This window comes from Branchiostoma belcheri, unplaced genomic scaffold (assembly GCF_001625305.1).
Source record: "Branchiostoma belcheri isolate BF01 breed outbred unplaced genomic scaffold, Haploidv18h27 scaffold13, whole genome shotgun sequence".
NCBI classification, from domain to species: domain Eukaryota; kingdom Metazoa; phylum Chordata; class Leptocardii; order Amphioxiformes; family Branchiostomatidae; genus Branchiostoma; species Branchiostoma belcheri.
Genome location: NW_017802713.1, coordinates 1,932,965 through 1,954,664, shown reverse-complemented (window position 1 = coordinate 1,954,664; position 21,700 = coordinate 1,932,965). Strand labels below are relative to the sequence as shown.

At 40.1% G+C, this 21,700-nt stretch overlaps 3 protein-coding genes across 3 annotated transcripts in view; 1 reads left to right on the top strand and 2 right to left on the bottom strand.

Moving 5' to 3' along the window:
* Positions 1-4,346: 4,346 nt before the first annotated feature.
* LOC109463874 (calmodulin-beta-like) lies at positions 4,347-7,971 on the top strand. The gene is made up of 5 exons (XM_019760742.1): positions 4,347-4,415; positions 5,298-5,463; positions 5,868-6,005; positions 6,735-6,830; positions 7,444-7,971. The coding sequence occupies exons 2-5, from the start codon at positions 5,299-5,301 to the stop codon at positions 7,516-7,518; spliced, it is 474 nt and encodes a 157-aa protein (XP_019616301.1). The 5' UTR covers positions 4,347-4,415; position 5,298; the 3' UTR covers positions 7,519-7,971.
* Positions 7,972-10,559: 2,588 nt separating this feature from the next.
* Positions 10,560-17,190, bottom strand: LOC109463904 (calmodulin-like). The gene is made up of 5 exons (XM_019760788.1): positions 17,099-17,190; positions 15,960-16,111; positions 12,985-13,119; positions 12,117-12,239; positions 10,560-10,635 (listed from the first exon to the last, which is right to left on the bottom strand). The coding sequence occupies exons 2-5, from the start codon at positions 16,107-16,109 to the stop codon at positions 10,594-10,596; spliced, it is 450 nt and encodes a 149-aa protein (XP_019616347.1). The 5' UTR covers positions 16,110-16,111; positions 17,099-17,190; the 3' UTR covers positions 10,560-10,593.
* A 2,131-nt stretch (positions 17,191-19,321) lies between these two features.
* The window catches only part of LOC109463681 (calmodulin-like protein 12), a 43,113-nt gene continuing 40,734 nt past the window's right edge, over positions 19,322-21,700 (bottom strand). Inside the window, exon 15 of the mRNA XM_019760532.1 lies at positions 19,322-19,384. Within this exon, the coding sequence (XP_019616091.1) occupies positions 19,337-19,384 (48 nt within the window). The 3' untranslated portion in view covers positions 19,322-19,336. The remainder of the gene's footprint in view (positions 19,385-21,700) is intronic.

The window sequence follows — 21,700 nt, the reverse complement described above, 5'->3', positions numbered from 1 at the left end:
CACCAAAAGTTGCAGTGTAAAACACCAAAAGTTGCGGTGTAAAACACCAAAAGTTGCGGTGTAAAATTTTGTACTTGTCGGCCACGGTACCCATCACTGCAACTTTTGCTGTCCCAACACTGCATCTTTTGATGTTCCCTCACCGCAACTTTTGCTGTCTCAACACCGCAACGTTTGGTGTCCCAACACCGCAACTTTTGGTGTCCCAACACCGCAACTTTTGGTGTCTCAATACTGCAACTTTTGGTGTCCCAACACCGCAACTTTTGGTGTCCCAACACCGCAACTTTTGGTGTCCCAACACCGCAACTTTTGGTGTCCCAACACCGCAACTTTTGGTATATATATGTTTATAGGCTATTTTTTCTAAAATTTTTGACAGGGCAGGTAACAACGAAACGGGGCGGTAGTTGGAAACTAAGCAAGGATCACCTTTTTTAAAAATAGGCACAACATTAGCTCTCTTCCAGATTTCCGGGCAAATTCCGTGACAAAACGACAGGTTAAAAATATAGGCTATTTTATCAGAGATATATGGACTAATAAGCTTTAAGAAACGTTGTCAATTTCATCCCAGCCATACGCCTTTGAAATATCCAACTCAGAAATATACAATTCAACTTCAGTGGCCGTAGTTTCACAGTTAAACAATCGTGCATCAGTGCATCAGTCAAGTAGTCAAGATTCGGTAATCTGGAATTGGTATCATCAATTGTCGACTGTTGTGAAAAATATTTGTTGAATTCTGAAGCCTTCTCTCTTGAATCACTTATATAAAGGTTGTTACACTTAAGTGGGGGGATGGTAGTTGACGCTTTGCATCTGTAGGCTCCAAAAGTTGCAGTGTTGAGTCTGTTGACGGCAAAAGTTGCGGTGTTGAGACACCAAAGTTGCGGTGTTGAAACACCAAAAGTTGCGGTGTTAACATTTGTCCCTGTAGGCCACGGTATAAATAAGACCAAAATTCAAGTTTGCATATTGCAATTGTTGTATGTCAAACTTAGCTATATAAAGCTTTCTGCATACTGCCCAATTGTTATATTTACCTTCGCAGAATGAAACATGTTGTTTTTACTCAGTTTCTTCTTCCTCTTTCTCTTCTTCTTCTCCAAACAAAGTCAATGAACTGGACCAAACGTCTGTCACCGTGGTAACCGGTGCTCTAGCAGACATCCTGTGGTGTTGGGTTGCAGTTTTGTAGAAGGCAAGAGTTGGAGGGGCTATTCACCATACATATACACATAGATATTAATCTAAGTTCTAGCCCAACAAACAGTTGTTTGTTGGTCTAGAACATGTGAATGTAAACATTATGAATTTGCTTTGCAAATGTTACCTTTCTAGTTTGAATCGTTTTCTGTTACCACAGGCCTCTTTGAAGGCGTTTGACCTGGATGGCAACAACATGATGGACTTCGAGGAGTTTCTGAATTTTATCTTCTTCCTCAAACAAGTGTTGACACCCGACTCCCAGTTCGTCAGAGAGACGTTCGAAAAGCATGACAAGGTCGACATTCTCTTATATTTCATGTGAATCCAGTGACTAGAGTACGTTTCTATTGGTCCAGTCCTGGAAATATCAGCCCATACTTTACCTCCTGTGTATACGTATGACAAGCTAGACATAGATCCCATTAATTCACCATATAGAGAAATTCTAAATTTTCCTCTGGGAAACTAATCGGATAGCAGTAGTACACCATATAGACTGTTTAGAGTGTTGTAACTCTTGGGGGTATAATGGTTTTTTTTTACCCATAGCTATCCCATTTAATAGTAGTTAGCACTTTTTTAAAGACCATACTTTTCAGTACTAAATAAATGGGATAGATAACCAAAGCTCGACATCCACTTTATTTCGTTCTTGTGAATCCAGTGACTAGAATTGCTTTTCCTATTGGTCCTGGAAAGCTTAACACATACTTTACTGCATGTGTATCCAAAACTAACGTTTGTGTTTTCGCATCCCTGTTCACGTCACATGCATTAACATGTTTATGCCAGGGTAGAGATTGTGATTTGGCAAAATCGCGCGGTTTCTACCGGTAGAGATCCCGACCGGAGTCTCTAGCTCTGTCGTACCTATTAAATTGAAAAGTTGAAAGCAAGTTCTGTCTTTTAAGACAATATCCACAGAAAATAATGATATGATATGAATCTTTATTGCATGTTCTTGCCCAGATGGGCTAAATGCACAAGAGGATATCCAGTATGTAAAACATGAGCATTTCATACTGGAACACTATATTCTAATGCAAAGTGCTAGGAATCTATACATTACAATAATACTATAAACTACCTATCATCTACTGTTAGTTGCCCTTTCTTTTCTCTTTTTGAAACATTTGGAAACATAATTACATAGTTTGTCTACTGTACTTTCGTTCTTGTATGACATCAAGTGTTTTTAAACATGTCCTGCTTTGACATTTTCTTATATATCTTGTCTAATTGTAAAGTATCGAATAGCTCTTGGCGTTCATAATACAGACGCCGATCGTAATCTCTACCAGCAGATATCGGCGATTATGCTACTCGTATTGCAACCCTTTTCTGACATACAATTGAATGAATTAATTACATGTAATTCATTTGCATAACTTTCCTATCCCGTCTGTTGTTACCGTTTACTGTATAACGGAAAAAAGCTGACCGTTCTTTACGGTGTACTTTTAGGACGGAAATGGAGTACTGGACAAAGCAGAGCTGAAAGAAGCCATAAAATCTCTGGGCATGGTGCACAACGACAAGACCATCGACCTTATGGTCAAGGTAAAAATTAACTTGTGTGATTTCAATACATCATACAATGTATACTTCTTTAATTCAATTAGAACTCATAAATGAATGTATCCTATACTATGTTGACAAGACCCGATTTTTAATTATTCGATGCGAGGCACTGAACTAAGAGTACGCTTCTGGGCACTGAATTAAGTTGGTGATGCGAGGTAGAGGAGGCTATACTGGGAGATTTCCGTGTACGCTGGTTTTCAAGACTTGTGGGTTGTATATATTCGATATGCGGGAGGGAAAAGCTTATCATGTATACAGTTCCACGATTTCGCAGTCCATAGAAAGTAGCTATTGCTGTGGAAGGAATTTCAAACTCGTATTTGGAAAGCATAATGATATCAATGTGATCTAGACGAGAACCAGGTGGCATTCTGAAAAAAAACTCTCAATTGTTGAATTGATAGATTGTAGTCTACAGGCAAAGTTACTAGTATTGCGTGTCATCAAAGCAACCACAGCAATTGTCCTTCCGTCGAAGATAATTTTTTATCAGTTACACCTATGTTGAAAAAATGTGTATTGAATTCATACTTCAATACATACATAGTTTTCTTGATACTGTTTGTTTTTAATATTCTAGATGGCGGACAAGAATCGTGATGGCGTCATCCAATATGAAGAGTTCGTGCAGATGTTAGCGCCACGATTAAATTGAATCTTTATTGCATGTTCATGCCCATGGGGCTAAATGCATACATCAGGGTATGATGTTACATATACATGTATATCATACTGAGTAACATTAAGTACATAGGATATAAGGATAACAGAATAACGTGAGTCTTGGGAAGTACTAGGAAGTACATTCTATATAATCTAGGTCTTAAAGACGTCCTCTCTCTTTTTAAAGCAACTGGAGATTATTTCCTATCAAATAGTTTTTCTATTATGTTCATTACTGGTAGACATGAGATGACTGAAAATCTTTCTTGGTTCTACCTTTACACAGTTTGTCTAAGAGGATATTTATAAATAGTATGTTACGTTCGGCGTCATATAATTTACACACAAGTACAAAATGCATTTTATCTTCCACGCTATCACAGTTACAAACCTTACAGAGTCTATCTATAAATAATAAATGATTATTCAGTTTCGTGGAATACTGTTTGAATTCAGTGACAATGTTTCATGTATGACCTTTAACTCTTTAAACTTGATATGTATACGTCAATACTTTAAGCCGTATATCAATTGTAACAGGGGTCTGGTGTGAGTGGTTCAAACCTTATAGTCCGGTCTTACATGTACAAAACTGGTGTGTTATAATACGCCTAAAAAGGTGGTTCACCGGTTAGGCGAAACAAACAAACAAACAAACAAACAAACAAACAAACCGACATTTCATTTTCACGATAAAACTTGTAAGATTTTTTTCCAAACATTTTGTATTACGTATATATTTCATCAAACTTTTCCCCAAGCGCAGTTGATAGTCTTCCAAAAAAACATACTGAAATGCCGATGAACCAATGACCCATGAATTAACGGTATGATTGAGGCGACCTAGAAAGGTAGACGGAAAGGTCGTGTGTAAATTAGAAGTCGACCTTCACTACGTGTGTCCTTCAGTCGTGCCAGTCTACAGGGTTCCACAGTCTCGTCTTACAACAGGGAAGGTATGCTGCGTGTTTTTATGTATGATTGTATTTCTCACACACTGACGGGTAACTCCTGATAGCTTTGATCAAGGAGGTTTAAAATCGTATTTAACCGTCTTGGTTTGATAGACTTTGATAGATTTGGGGCGTTGCTGTGATCAATTTTGATTCATTGCCTAGGGGTAAGCGCCATGTTTGTTTCACAAGTTTGATTTTGTGTTAAAATGCATCCTACCCAAACCTGACTAGTGTACAACGGAAATCATTTGTTTGATCTTCTACCCGAAACATCAATGGAAAGGCTTGTGTGAACATATTGGAAAGTTCAGGGACAACTCTATCAAACTGTGTGTTAAACTGTGTGTTAAACTATCCAGCTCTATCAAACTGTGTGTTAAAATGCATCCTACCCAAACCTGACTAGTGTACAACGGAAATCATTTGTTTGATCTTCTACCCGAAACATCAACAGAAAGGCTTGTGTGAACATATTGGAATGTTCAAGGACAATTCAGGTCGAGCAACTGCCAACCACATGTGATCTTGATTACGACTAACTCCCAACCACGGTCTGGGAAAGGTTGAGAAAGATCGTGAGACCATTGTCGTCTGTGTGTGACGGGGGCAGTTAGTGCAGATTTCCTTCTAACTGTCTAAACTATCCAGCTCTATCAAACTGTTAATATATCATTAAAAGTCAGGGGTCATATTTTGTAGTTCTAAACGGGTCAATGCCCATGACTTGAAATTATGTTTCAATAGACTTAACAGTGATAACAGGGACAATTAAGGCGACCATATGCTACCTTAAATCCATTATTTTGTGATATAATTGTGTTATTAAATTGTAATGCTAAGATGTTTTTCATCTTTAATATATGAGATGATATATATTGACAGGATGGCTGCCGACCACCCAAAGTTTGATGACAAACAAAAGGATCTGTTCAAGAAATGCTTTCAGATGCTTGATAAAGACAAAGATGGCTTCCTCCTGTCACGTGACCTGGGCAAGGCAATGATGTCACTCGGGATCAAACCTATGCCATCAGACACAGCTCTGAAGGTAAAGAGGACAAAGACAAAAATTCAAGTTTGCATATTGCAATTGTTGTATAAAACTTAGCTATATAAAGCCTCCTGTACACTGCCCAATAATGTTTACCTTCGCAGAAGGAAAACATATTGCTTTTTCTCGGTTTATTCTTCTTCTTCCTCTTCTCCAAACAAAGTCAATGACCTGGACCAAACTTCTGTCACCATGGTAACTGCTGCTGTAGCAGACACCCTGTGGTGTTGGGCTGCATTTTTGTAGAAGGCAAGAGTTGGAGGGGCTATTCACCATATGTATATATCCACATAGATATGAATGCGTTTGAGCAAGAATAAACAGAGCAGTAGTTTGTTGGGCTAGAACATGTGAATGTAAACATTATGAATCTGCTTCGCAAATGTCACTCGTTGCCACAGGCCTCCCTGGTGGCGTATGACCTGGACGAAAACGACATGATGGACTTCGAGGAGTTTCTGAATTTTATGTTCTTCCTCAAACAAGTGTTGACGCCCGACTCCCAGTTCGCGAGAGAGACGTTCATAAAGCATGACAAGGTCGACATTCTCTTATATTTCTTATGAATCCAGTGACTAGAATTACTTTTCCTATTGGCCCAGTCCTGGAAATTCTAACACATACCATACATCATGTGTATCAAACTCTAACGTTTGTGCATTCGCAACCATACATAAACATGTACATACAGTGGGGTCGTTAGGCGCAGCGGCAGAGTGCTCGACTCGGAACCTAGAGGTCCCGGGTTCGAGTCCTGACATGCCACCGATCTTGTGCCCTTGGGAAAGGCACTTTACACGACTTTCCTCACTTCGCTCAGGTGAAAATGAGTATTGTATTGTTCCCTGTGATGGTGGCGGCATTAATATAAGTTTGAAAACCTTGAGTGTGCCGTCACCACGTCTTGTGATTACATGTTGGAAATTATATATATGAAAAAAAACTTGTATATGTCAAGGTAGACATTGTGATTTGGCAGAATCGCTGTTTCTACCGGTAGAGGTCCCGATCGGAGTCTTTGTGGACTCCATTGATCCAGAGCTGAAACGTTGAAACCAATTGAAGTTAAATGTTCTGTCTTTCAAGGCAATATCCAGAAAAATACAGACGCCGTTCGTAATCTCTACTAGCAGATATCGGCGATTATGCCACTCGTATTGCAATCCTTTCTTGACATATAATTGATTGGATTAACATATAATTCCTTGGCATAACTTTCCTATCCCGTATGTTGTTTCTGTTAACGAAACCCTACGGTGTCCTTTTAGGACGGAAATGGAGTATTGGACAAAGCAGAGCTGAAAGAAGCCATAAAATCTCTGGGCAGGGTGCACAACGACAAGACCATCGACCTTATGGTCAAGGTAACAATTAAACATTGTCATCTTAACACATCCTTCTTAAGTATGACAAAACGTTCTCAACATTCTTGACAACACTGAGTAGCGTCCTGGACGTGACGTCGAGAACACGTGATAGCAGCAAAGGGTCGTACGTGTCAGATAACCTGTGTCGCCCCCCGTCTCTTTTCAGTGTTGGACGGTTGGTCCGAATGTACACCGCCTCCTTTACTCCTCTCGCAAAGAAATCCGTTCCTCTGAGTCCAGAACTTAATTTCACTTTGCCCAACGAGACGGAGGTGGTGCACATTTGGGCCAACCGTCCAACACTGAACAGAGACGGGGGGCGACACAGGTTATTTGACACGTACAACCCTCTGCTGCAATCACGTGTTTCCGACGAAGCTGCAGTAGAAATTTGGGGTAAGTTCCAATTTACTCATTGTTGGCAAGAACGTTTAGAACGTTTTGTCATAATGAAGTATACCAACACAGATAAACTTTCATGCTAACATCCTTCCGAAATATGCTTAGAAACCATTATGCATCCTATACTATGTAGACAAATTTTATTGAGTGTTAATTGTATTCATAACGTTACATGGTTTATTGCGTGTTGTTGTTTTTAATATTCTAGATGGCGGACAAGAATGGTGATGACGTCATCCAATACGAAGAGTTCGTGCAGATGATAACGCCACGATCAAAGTAGACAGACAGACGACAATTCCACGACACGTGTGCATGTCGTATTTGCTAAGATGTGATGTCTTACTTTTCATTCATTTCATTTATTCATTTATACAGGTTAGCATATCGCCATTTTGGCGCTTTTCAAAGCTCCTTGTGACATACATAACATAATAAAAGGTAACTTAAGTACAATCAAAGGGTAATGATAAAAGAAACGGAACAGACTAATAAAGTACATAAAACATACGAAATAAATATGACAAATGATATAAATGATAATGAAACTGAATTTGCATATCAAAGCAAAATGGAAAATTAACAACACATTATATTAACTTTTGAGTAAAGAAAAGGTAGTCTTGAAGACACTGAGTGTTCTTGCATTTCTGACATGAGGAGGAAGTGTGTTCCAGAGGACTGCACCGGAAAAAGAAAGCGATCTCTTTTTGTACTGCAAGCGAGCTTTTGGTAGCTGGAGGGCAGACAGTACTATTAGATCTTGCCATAGGAACACATGCTTAAATACACTATTTGAAGTCCTCATGAAAGTACTTGCCCATACTTCAATCTCAAAAAATTTTCTGCACCAAGTAGCAACAAGGGTCTGATTCCCAAAAATAGAAAGGAAACAGGGGGTTGACCAGCTCAATTTCCCGCCACAGCTGATGATAGTAACAAAACCTCAACTTTGACCTACATTTTCCTTGGTATCCATCCGCCTGGCCAGACAAGACCTAACCACTCACATCTCTCACTACGCCCACTAAACTGGTGAAATAAACAAAACTTGACCAATGTAGGAAAGTTTAGACCCTACCTGTGCCTTCCAGCCCAAAATTCTCCAAAATGGACCAAAATTTTCAAGAGAAAACAGGATTTTCAAAGGTATTAACTAGGCACTACAGTCTGTCCTGGAGTCCCCCCTGTGTGCTTAGTCGGGTGTTGTGTGTGTGGGTACTTACGATATATAATCTGTAATCGACAAGTCAAATATCACTCGACCAAATATCTTTAATACGTTTGCATGATGTGGTGGTTTCACAAATAATACTATAGGTCCAACAGAAGAAGAATACATGTATTTAGCTTCAACTATATATGACTTATAATAAATATATCAAATATATTAAATACTAATAAATTGATACATACCACTGAACAAGCAAAGAATTATTGAACCACTTTGGAATATAAAAGGCTTCTGCGTGGTGCTATATGTGGTCTCCTTACTAATGAAATTCATTCTGATCATCTTGTGTTCAAATACAGGAAACACACATTGATAAAAAAATACTAGCTCCTGATACTGACTTTTCAACTTGAATCTTGTAGCAAAAGAGGTCATATTTTATGGTGGTTTGATTTAGCTAGGTCTAGATATATTATGACACCAGAATCTGATCTTGTTTTGTTTTGTTTGGAGGAATACCGTTGAAAACATTTGTCAACCTGTCATGAACATTTCGTTTATAATCGCCTCAAATCTCAACAAAGCCATTCTTTTTGATACCAACATATATAGAAGTGCACATGAAAGTCAGTACTATGATGATACATGATAGCTCACGTCTTCTTACCACTGTGGTTGTGTGTTCGCAGCTGTAAGTCACAGTGGGTTTGATTTTCGGCATACATGTATGATTGAGGTCCAGATTATGCGTATATAATTCTATGAAACCTATCAACCATAATTGTGATATCCAACCCTTCGTTTAAGCTATGTAGCGTTACTGTTACTGGTAATATTGTTCGTAATGTATGAAATGGCCAAGAGTCGTTTTGAACATTATGCATTATACATGTATACTTTCCGGAGGTTTAGAGTATCATATTTCTTATATACTGGTAATATTATTATGATATTTTCGGTGGAAGAGTGGCGGATCCAGGACTGCTTTAGTCACCTTTACTTGTCTCTCATCATCCTCACAAACTCTTCGAAGTTCACCTGTAAAGAAATAAAGAAAGAAAAGAATCAGGTACGTCACCAATAATGGAAAACAAAACTCAAACTCAAATACACAGAGGCTTGAAAAAAACGTTTGATGATATCTAATTTTCTGGATGGCAGTATTTTTTTGGAAAAGTGAAGAAGAAAAAAAGTTCTGCTTCAGTACCAAGGTCAGCCACCAGGAGGCCAATATTTGACCTTGACCTTTGTCTTCCTAAGACCTACCAACGTACCAAATATAATTACAATCCATAAAGGCGTTCTGAAGTTATGCTGACTACAAATGTGCGGAAACACAAACACACAGACAGACAGACAGACAGACACACACACACACACACACACACACACGCCAAAACAATACCTCCATTTTTCATGGAGGTAATAATAAGGCTTAAGAGCAGCATTCTTTTCGAGACGGTACCGGCGCCCCAATGCCCTGAGGTAACGTGCTTAATCAGGCCTATGTGTAGCGTTATGTAACAAGTGTACTGACAAACATTTAAACTGAGATACTAGCTGGAACAGCCATGGTCACTAAGCCTTTCCTGGCGGTTTGTAATATATATAAGAAGTGCAGAAATACTACTAGTGCACGATGGCTTAAGCCCCTCCGAACACAGGCCGACCAAGGTTGGCTGAAGTTCGGGAGCATTCTGACCAAATTAAGGCTACGCCTATCTTTCGATACAAATCGACGTCAGTGAGTTGAATTTGAGCCAAATTTGCCTGTCAACCACGTTAACACCTACTCACAAACACCAACCAACTATGGCCAAACCTCCCGTCCACACCCAAATGTTTTAAACATTTGAAACATTCGGCTGACGTAGCCGATCGCGAACAGTAGCCGACCTGGTCGTACACCAGCTGACCTACTCCTAACCATGGTTGGGAGGCACAGCATTCATCAAACATATCCCACAATGCATAGCGGTTTCCGGTCTACCGACCATATATACGGTTGACCGGAAGTACCATGATCAGCCAGTGAACGCATGTTCAAGGACAGGATTGGGAGGAGCTCGGCCAGTGTTCTGGAGGCAAAGTACAACACTTGTTAGGGAAGCGAGTGTGGGAGCCCCGGCATACAAGTAGGATGGTACCAAGGCTATGGCGGATCCAGGACTGCTTTAGTCAGCTTTACTTGTCTCTCATCATCCTCACAAACTCTTCGAAGTTCACCTGTAAAGAAATAAAGAAAGAAAAGAATCAGGTACGTCAACAATAATGGAAAAAAACTCAAAGTCAAATGCACGGAGGCTTGAAAGAAACGTTTGATGATATCTCATTTTCTCTATTGCAGTATTTTCTTTTAAAGTGAAGAAGAAAAAATGGTTTACAAAGAATCGACTATCACATAATACAACATTGTGTACAATTTGCGGGAAAAAAATTGTAAAACGAAGACCTCCCACTATCCATATCAGAAATCCGAGAAATCATTTCCCATATACTAGACATCTTCATGCTTCAAGATCTAATAATGAATGAATGGAGACCTTTATTGTACATTTTTGCCCCACTGGGCTAGGCACAGGTCACATCATACATATACATATACATATACATATACGAATACATATTCATATAAATACACATGTCCATAACTGTTATATGTATATATAAATGTCTAATAATAAGGCTTAAGAGCAGCATTCTTCTAGACGGTGCCGGCGCCCCAATGCCCCGAGGTAATATGTTCAATCAGGCCTACGTGTAGCGTTATGTAACAAGTGTACTGACAAACATATAAACTGAGATACTAGCTGGAACAGCCAATGGTCACTAAGCCTTTGCTGACGGTTTATAATATATATAAGAAGTGCAGAAATACTACTAGTGCACAATGGCTGAAGCCCCTCCGAACACAGGCCGACCAAGGTTGGCTGAAGTTCGGGAGAATTCTGACCAAATTAAGGCTACGCCTATCTTTCGATTCGAATCAAAGTCAGTGAGTTCAATTTGAGCCAAATTTGCCTGTCACCCACGTCCACACCTACTACTGAACACCAGCCAACCATGGCCGAACCTCCCGTCCACACCTAATTTTTTTAAACATTTGAAACATTCGGCTGACGTAGCCGAACAGTAGCCGACCTGGCCGAACACCAGCCGACCGCTTGGTCCCGACCTTGCCTTTGACCTACTCCTAACCATGGTTGGGAGGCACAGCAGTCATCAAACATATCCCACAATGCATAGTGGTTTCCGGTCTACCGAACATATATACGGTTGACCGGAAGTACCATGATCAGTTGAAAGCATGTACAAAGACAGGATTGGGAGGAGTTCGGCCAGTGTTCTGGAGGCCAAATTTGGCTATGTGTGACATGGAATTTAGCCTGGTATCCAGTGTTACGTGATTGGGGGTATTGGGGGTGTTCAGGCAGGTTGTGCCTTCGGGGGCTCTAATAGCTTCCCCCGCCCAGTGCAATAGGCCGTCCTGGAATGAGTGTTACGCTAATAAGTCAGTATGCTTGGGGATTTGGTTTCCCCCAACACGATGTTCGTGGAGGGCTAATCAATCTGTCGTGAAATACACACCGGGAAACCTATGTGAGGCGGGCGGGACAGAGCTCTTGCAGCCCCAACCACGAATCAGACCGGATACCAGGCTACAGGGACTTAAGCTTGCTTCTAGCTACTAACGTTAAATTTTGTACCTCTCCATCTCCATCCACGTCAGCCTCCCTGATCATCGCATCCACCTCTTCATCTGTCAGCTTCTCTCCCAGGTTGGCCATCACCTGACGCAGCTCCGCGGCGCTGATAGACCCGTTGCCATCCTACAGTACATCAGAGATTAGTGGGATTGAAAAAAAAATCAACGTTTTCCTATGGTCGACGTCGCAGATATTATTACACATAATGTGCCTTGCCCAGAAAATTACTTTTTATGTATCAGTGATACACAATTTACAATTTTCATAACTATATTATGGTGGTCAACTAGGGTGTTTAGTCTTTCCTCCAGTCTTGTTTTTACTTTGTACAAGACAGAAAATGTTAGTATTTCACATATGTCTGTAATTGTTTTAATGTTGAACTTTAAACTGTTATTTTTGGGTAATTAATGTGTAACGATATGGATTTTATTGAATAGCTTATCAATTTTAAATTGTTATGCCAGATATGCGAATAAATCAAATTGTACAGCAAGACACAATTTAGCCCCAACGGCTACAAGTGCTTGTCTGTTTTCACAAATAAATCAATTGATTGGTCGATTGATTGATTGATTGGTTGATTGATTGGTTGATTGGTCGATTTGGTCGATTGATTGATTGGTTGATTGATTGGTTGGCCAAAGGTTACAAGTTCTTGTTTGTTTTCACAAATAAACCATTTGATTGTTTGATTGATTGGTTGATTGGTTGATTGATTTGGTGATTGGTTGATTGGTCGATTGGTCGATTGGTTGATTGATTGGTTGGTTGATTGGTTGATTGGTCGATTGGTCGATCGATCGATCGATTGATTGATCGATCGATTGGTCGATTGATTGATTGATTGATTGATTGATTAACTGACCTTGTCGAAGAGTTTGAAGGAATCTCGCAGCTCCTCCTCCTGATGCATCTGTTTCATCTGCTGTGTCATCATCGTCAAGAACTCGGTGAAATCTATGGTCCCGTCTCCGTCTGTGTCCACTTCGTTAATCATATCCTAGCGAAAACACAACAGGCGGTTACTAGAAGATTCTTTCAACAGTGACAAGTGACGCAATCTTAAAAATCACCTTCTTTTCTTTCCCACCGATATTTGACATCTTATCTTAAGTTAAAGTCCCACTTCGATATACTAAGTATAAGTTTGAATTTTCCGTTACATGTTATATAAGATTTAAATTTAAAATTCATTTATATATTCTGGAGTTATTGCTTCAATTTTTTTGTTTATGTTTGTACTTCAGTTAAACCTCTGTTAACTTATTTTTAACATACCATTTCTAATTAACGTTATTTACCAATTACTTTTGTTATTTATTGTTACTATTTAATTTGTTACCGTTATCATATTGTTCGTTTTTTTCAATTACTTATTGTTATTTATTATTACCATTTGATTTGTTACCATTATTACAGTTGTCAATTAATTTAGTCGGGGGAAGATCACGGACAAGCCATTATGGCCTCTTATATTTCCCCTGCATATCCTATTTTACTGTAATATGTTCATTTTATTGTTCTTCTCTCTGATTATATGCGAATAAACAAACAAGCAAACAAAAACAAAGTTTGAAAGTCCATCAGTCCATCTTGTTCACGGAGTGGCCGAGTCTCCGCGAACATGATGAACTGATAGTCATCGAAATTTGGAGGTCAGTATCTTTACCCTTCAAACTTGTCACTGTTGAAAGAATCTTCTAGTAACTGTATCTATACGTGACAAATGAATCTCTTCAACGACAACAAACGGTGTTTCAAAATGCTTTTTTTACTCATCAAAACATAACAAGGACAGTGTGACGCTGCACTCAAGTTTATAACTTATATTAACAGCGCCACACAACAAAAAAGTACAATTAACATTTAAATACACAAAGCTGACATATCAGTGCACCATAGTTCTACCACCCCAAGACATAAAAAAATGCTAATGCTGAAACACATCCGCCAATCAGAGCTATATATATATCAAATGGATATTCATAGAAAGCAGTAAGGCCACACCGTCTTAATTTTATGGATGACATCCGCGCGCGCATTGATTTTCGCCTGTTCTCTCTCTCAGAAAAAGATTACTAGCCTCTACCAGGCTTCGGGAGGCGGCTGGAAAGAGTAGAAATCGGCCAAATAGAGAGATAACATGCCAGGGGAGTTTGTCTGCTGGGAGAGAACATTTTGCCGCACCCGAATGTTCTCTCCCAGCAGACAAACTCCCATGGCATGTTATCTCTCTATTTGGCCGATTTCTACTCTTTCCAGCCACCTCCCGAAGCCTGGTAGAGGCTACAAGATCACGTCCTCCGAGGCTCTGGCCTGGCTCTGGGTCCATGGTCAATACGGTGCCGTTGGAGGATGGCACCCAGGCTGCCGAAGCTCCACGACCCAAGAACTCAGTACATACGCACAGTGCCGATTCATTTAGTGCAAAATGCCAGCATGTGTCGGCTTGTCGTTTACGTCGCTATGCACTACCGCAAATTCACAATAGCAGCTTTGTATCCCTGTGGTTTAGTAGCATTTTTTATTTTCGGCCGGAATTTTTTTTTTATTCGCCCGCGCGCACTAGTTTGGGGGTCTTCAGAGGGTTGTCATCCACAAAATTAAGGCAGTGTGGCCTAAGCAGAAATAATTTTGAACACATACATGTTCTGAGCCAAACACGAAGCATGCACCACTGGCACAACTATGTACTACTGACTTGTGCATCTGTAATAAGCCGACTATTTGCCTGCGGCGATTCGGATAATAATCAACAGGCACGCAACAAGGCTGTATTTTCATGCTGACGATGGGAACTCAGAGAAGCCCTTTGTTGTTTGGGCGTATAGACGTAACACATCATATGGGTCACCGAATCAAAACATTGCTTCACACGGTGTGCACTCAAGGTGTGGTAATTCCAGGGGATATTTTATGGGATTAAAACCAAACACTGCCCGAATAGGTGATATTCAATCGCCTGCTACAGGTTGTTCTTACTTTACAGCGGACTGTAATGTCTTGAGTTCAGGCATTATCAATGCTGAACGACTGGATTGATAGCTTGCTTTTTTATCTGCGTTTTTTTAACCACGTAAAAAGACCCGAAGCCCACTTTAAGGGGTGAACCGAAGGCCAGTACAAGGTTACCAGTTACATGAATCAGACCATTGTATTTAACCTCCTTGATCAGACTAACAGCAAGTCGGATTTATCATGATCTTTTCTATTCCAACCTTTATCACAATACATGGCGACGGCACATTCAAGTTTTTCCAACTTATTTTTATGCCGCCACCAACGCTGAAAACAGGCATACTCATTTTCACTTGAGTTAAGTGGGGGAAATTTGTGTAAAGTGCCTTTCCCAGGGGCACAAGAATGGTGGCATGGCAGGATTCGAACCCGGGACGTCTTAGTTCCGAGCCGAACGCTCTGTCGCTACACGACCCCATAGGAAAGATGATTGAGACATACTTGACTCTGAGATTGGGGACTAGCTGGCCCAATAGTAAGGATGCCCGGGAGAAACATATGCAGCTACTTTCTTTTAAAACCGAATTTAACGTCATTTTTCCCCAACTGGGGGTTAGACGTGCTTGCACCAAGTACAAGTCTTTTTTGAAGCAAGATTTTTACGGCTGGATGCTCTTCCTAACGCCAACCCAAACCCTTCAGTGGGGCCCAGGAACCCTCTAACTGAGGGGGGAAATGCCTTTCCCAAGGGCACAACGTCTGGGTACATGTCTCGTCCAACCCTGGGGATTGAACCTGGGTCTCCTTGCTTGACAGTCCGACGCTCTATCCACTACACCACACAGACGCCACAGACCTACATAGTTTGTAATTTTTACATACCCTTAGTTCCGAGTTGGTAGGGTTCTGTCCAAGCTTTGTCATCACAGTCCTCAGTTCTTCCAAGTCGATGGAGCCATTCCCGTCCTTGTCGAACAACTCGAAGGCCTCTTTGAATTCGCTGATCTGTTCCTTGGTCAGTTGTTCTGCCATGGCTTTTTTATAACGAAAAAAAAAAGTTTGAAAAAAGAAGTGTTTCAGAATGGAATAGACTTTGTCTTTGCACTGTCATATGGCAAATAGTCACCGGGAGGTCGTGAGTTCAAACCCCGGCCGGGTCATACCAAAGACTTTAAAAAATGGTACACACTTCTTTCTCTGCTTAACACTCAGCACATATAAGAAAGGGTGTGGGAAGGTCAAACACACAGCACTACCAGCGGACCAGCCCCCTGCTGTAGTGCATTGCACAATTGTGTGTCGTCCAAGGGCTACAGAAATGGATATGGGCACCACCCTACGCTCTGCATAAGGGCACGGGAGACCTTTCTTTCGTTTCCAACGTTTAAGCAGTAAAATCATACCCATGTTCACTTCTCATACAGAACTCTTTGATTTTTTTCAAATATAATTTGACCTAATGGAATGCTGCACGCCCCTAATTTCAGGTGGGTGCGCCACTGTCTCTAGTTGCTGACACCCTCCAAGTAAAAAGATAGGATAATGTCCCATAGCATAGTTTTCAGGCCGTAGGGGCGGTGGGTCGTTGATACACTGGTATCAGAAGGCAGAGCACATCCCTCTCCTTCTACCACATTGTACCCCTTTTTTCTCCAAAACAATAGTCATGTATTCTTAATCGCAGAGATTGTCGAAGTGCCAAAACGTATCGGTAAGCATTTCGCTACACCAAGGCTGGCAATGGCCAAATCCGATCGACTTTAGATTCACGTGCTAGCCTTAAGCTTGAACAATAGCATACATTCGTATTACATGTAGTTTAGCAGCCTTGACTAATTAGTGATAATTATAAGATCTGTTTTAAAGATATGGAAAAGATATGTAGTAAAGATATGGGGATAGGGGGAGGCGACTGTAGCACTTTAAACTTGTCAAACAAGTTATCCTATGGTATCACGTAAACACAATGCTGCCTATGTGTTAACTGTTTACATTTTGTGCTTGAAAAAAATTATACATACCTTTAGTCCACAAAGATCGCGATAGATTCTACACAAAGGCCACCAATGATTGAGAGAGCTTCAAATAGATAGCACACTGAGGAGGCTTAAAGCCCACTACTGTCACTGTGTTATCCTTGGGAAGATAATAACACAGGTGAGGGGAAAAGTCAGAGTGCATGTCCTAGCCTGGTATCCAGTCTTACGTAATTGGGAGTACTGAGGTGTTCAGGCAGGTTGTGCCTTCGGGGGCTCTAATAGCTTCCCCCGCCCAGTGCAACAGGCCGCCCCGGTAGGAGTGTTACGCTAATAAGAGACAGTATGCTTGGGGATTTCGTGGAGGGCTAACCAATCTCTCGTGAAATACACACCGGGAAACCTATGTGAGGCGGGCGGGACAGAGCTCTTGCGGCCCCGACCACGAGTCAGACTGGATACCAGGCTAGACATGTCCATGACCTCACGTGTATCCCAGGTCGTCCACACCTTCGGTGGGTGGGGCCAGGTAAACTACGAATGTCAGAATTTGTAAACAACATAAAAACTATGGAACAGAAGAACTACGGATGGAACTAGATAGGTTATACAGGAAGAATAGATATAGAAAACACACTTAACACAACGGTACATAACCAGAAAACAACAAAATAGAACAAAGCAACGCCTTGGTTTGAACATTCTGACCTGCCCCCCTCCCCCATGACCTTCACTGTTCATGGTCAGTCTCAAACATGGATGCACTATTCCAGTGAAGATAGATAGACAGGATGTATGAAAATTATAGTCCCAAACATGGATGCACTATTCCAATGAAGATAATAGATAGACAGAAGTATGAAAATTATAGTCCCAAACATGGATGCACTATTCCAGTGAAGATAGATAGACAGAATGTATGAAAATTATAGTCACAAACATGGATGCACTATTCCAATGAAGATAGATAGACAGAATGTATGAAAATTATAGTCCCAAACATGGATGCACTATTCCAGTGAAGATAGATAGATACTAGTAAACAGAATGTATGAAAATTATAGTCCCAAACATTGATGCACTATTCCAATGAAGATAGATAGATAGACAGAATGTATGAAAATTATAGTCCCAAACATGGATGCACTATTACAGTGAAGATAGATAGACAGAATGTATGAAAATTATGCTGAGAAAGGAATTATCTATGATGGTCGTTGTAACAATATTGTCTGTGTTTTCTGTGTTTTACGTATCTTCTTCAAGTGCATTGATCTTTAACTGTTAGCTACATGCATACAGAAGACATAGTTTGTTGACAGTAAGATAACTTCTTTTCAGTGTTCACAAAAAATTGACACTGAATATGATGTTACCTAAAATTCATCTTGAGAAATTATCAGAAGAGGTTCGAAATCAGTTCAGTTTTCTCGAAATGAAATTTGTTGGTATTGAGGATCCATACCACCTGAATACATGTTCAATTTCACCAATGTGAAATAATAACACATGACAGACAAAGAGGTGCACAGCCATCAGTTTTCTTTATTGCTGATAAAATTTTCCCAATCATTCATTCCACAGAAACATCTGCTCACCTATGCAAAGGCAAAACGGCAACATAAAAGTTCAAACAACGTATTTTTTCTCAAATCCAAAATAATTAACTGACAAAATAGAATGTGTTATCTCTCCTTATTTTCTGTCAACATATTTTGAGGATGACCAGACATGAAAATTAATGCTTGGGTATATAACTATTAAGTTAATGGTTTTGTAGCTGTAGATGAAGATAACAATAAAACTAGAAAGATAACAATTGCAAAGTAAATGCATAACATTCACCTTCACGTGGTCTAGCCCAAACTACTGCTCTTTTTTTTCTTACTTTACTCAAACACATTCGTATATATGTAACACAAGTGAAACCCTGCCCTACAACTTACAACAGAATGTAATTTAACACCACAGGGTATCTACTGGCCCCAGTTACCATGGTGACAGCCGTCTGGTCCAGGTCATTGACCTTATATGTTTTGGGGAGACAGACCCAAAGCACTATATTTTCCTTCTGCGAAAGTAAACATAATAATAATATTTCCAGATTCTAACATTGCAGCATGTCAAGCACTAATGATGAGTAGATTCCACAAACATTCGCTAAGAATATTTATTCAAATACGGGAATTCTTTAGTAGCATCAGCCTGCGGTTGCGTTGCATGCTGGGAAACCAAGATGGCGACAAATCAATTTGCTTGAAATGGATGAACTACTGCTGGGAATCACCGTGTTTCGCCGGTCATCATACTCACGAACTCTTCGTAGTTGACCTGTGGGGATAAAACAGAATTTGCTACATTTCATGCTGTAGATAAATTTAAGTTCATCCTAGAAGGCAATAACCCTTAATGTGTACAAATAGGTAAATATATCAAAGACTGTTTAAACCTTAGAACAAGTAGTATTGGTTGACCCACCCATTGTTCTGTACGTAGGATATTTTAGTTGTAAACATGTTTATTTGTCTGTATATCTACATGTCTTAGACCTTACGAAAGTCGCTGTAATTTTGTTGTGTCAATAAAGTTCTATAATAAAGATGACATGTGCTTAATTTCTATGACACGTTGATGCTAGACCTTGAAGAGAAGCCCAAAAATGAAATGCATATGTTTGACGTGTATTTACAGTAAGAGCTACATTGGTGCATCTTCTTGAAACACGGCTACTTTGCAAACATTTTCTTTGTTTATTCATAGTTGGAATTCTGTTTTGCTCAATACCTTGAATCTTTCCTAATAATAACACATACAGTTAACAACAAACTTTCACAGTCTTGCCAATTACAAATACAAGGAATACGAATAATTTTGTTTGCTAACTAGAACTTTATTCCAACAAACAGGTTAAACAGAGATTATATTTTCAGCGACCACTGTTACCTTCATCAGGATAATTAATGACCAATTACTAGTACTTCAAAATGTAATCTCGCGAGAGTTACGGTTACAAACACGTGACCTTATGTACACGCGAGATTACGTTTTGAAGTGATCTATGTCATTAATTATCCTGATGAGGCGAAATTATCCTGAAAATATAATCTCTGTGTAACCCTTGTGTTGGAATAAAGTTCAACTTTTTACTATGATTACTACCAAGTTGGTACCAACACAGAACGTTCATGATAATTTTAAAATAATCACGACAAACTGCGTTTTAATTTCCCTAACCTGTCCATCTCCATCCACATCAGCCTCTCGGATCATCTCATCCACCTCTTCATCTGTCAGCTTCTCTCCCAGGTTGGTCATCACGTGACGCAGCTCCGCGGCGCTGATGAAACCGTTGCCATCCTGTAAATATATTGGAAATTGGCTTAGATAAGTAGAGAAACACACAGTAAAGTTTTTATTCCACTTCGTCATATCTGAGGTAATGCTTTAATACGTCCTGACAAAATTGAAACTGAAATGTACTTAAAGTGACCATATAGAAAAGATTCCCTAGAATGACAGAACCAGAACTCAGGGATAAGACGATATTATAGCTTCGAACGAGATGGCCATCTAAACGGCAGTCACACGATCTGGACCTTCCTAGGACGTCCCCCCACCCCCCAACCAAGGTCGGCACTGAAAGAAGAGTAGTGACTTGTTTCGATTTGGTCAAAACTCAGAATCGTTTGGCAAAGGAGATTTTATCATTAGTTTTAAAGGCTAGTAGGATTAGGAGACAGCGCCGACTAACTCCGAACCACAGGCCGGACATTGTTCACGACAAACTCCCAACAATTGAAAAGTTTATTGCAAATTCGTGCCCGGAGGCTAATTGCAGATTACAAAACATAAAAGAACAATGAAATAGAGTATAAAATAACTAAAGTCTACATGATAAAGGTAGCTGTCTAGAACTATGACTATGTCTAAAACTCTGTCTGAAGGGTTTGACTTCTCTTCTCTAAACCATGGAAGACGTAATGTCCCACCTTTTCCAAAATTTGTGGGTTTTGGGAAGTTAAAAGAAGAATAGTTTTTTCTTGGTCTGTAAGTTTAGAGAAATTGGGATAAATTGTAGAAGTTTGAATAGTCAATTCATTTCGAACGTTGTTATGGAATGAACAGTTTGACAATGGTCTAGACATGTACAAGACTATGATCGTCTATATGTTGCAGGGGTTTAACTTTTGCACCAATCGCCTAGTCTTCACCAGAATCCTTTGCAAGCAGAATGGATAATAGAAATCGGCCTGAAAAGGAATGTAGCTGGCCAGGGGAGTTGGCCGGCCATAGAGGGTCCAGTTGGCTATCTATATTCAGCCTGCAAAGGTGTCTGGTGGAGACTACCAATCGCCCGCGGTTGCGTGTCACCAAGTAAAACCAAGGGAAACCAAGATCGCAAGAAATAACTTCCTTGAAATGGAAAAAAATATTGCTGGGAATCACTTTTCAGTCATCATACTCACGAACTCTTCATAGTTAACCCGTGGGGACAAATTAAGATGACATGCACGCTTAATTTCTAAGGCACATTGATCCTAGCCATAGAACAGAAGGCCAGAAATGAAATCACCTTGTCGAACACTTTGAACGCCTCCCTCAGCTCGGCCTCCTGGTTGTCCTCCTTTTTATTCTTCGCCATCATGG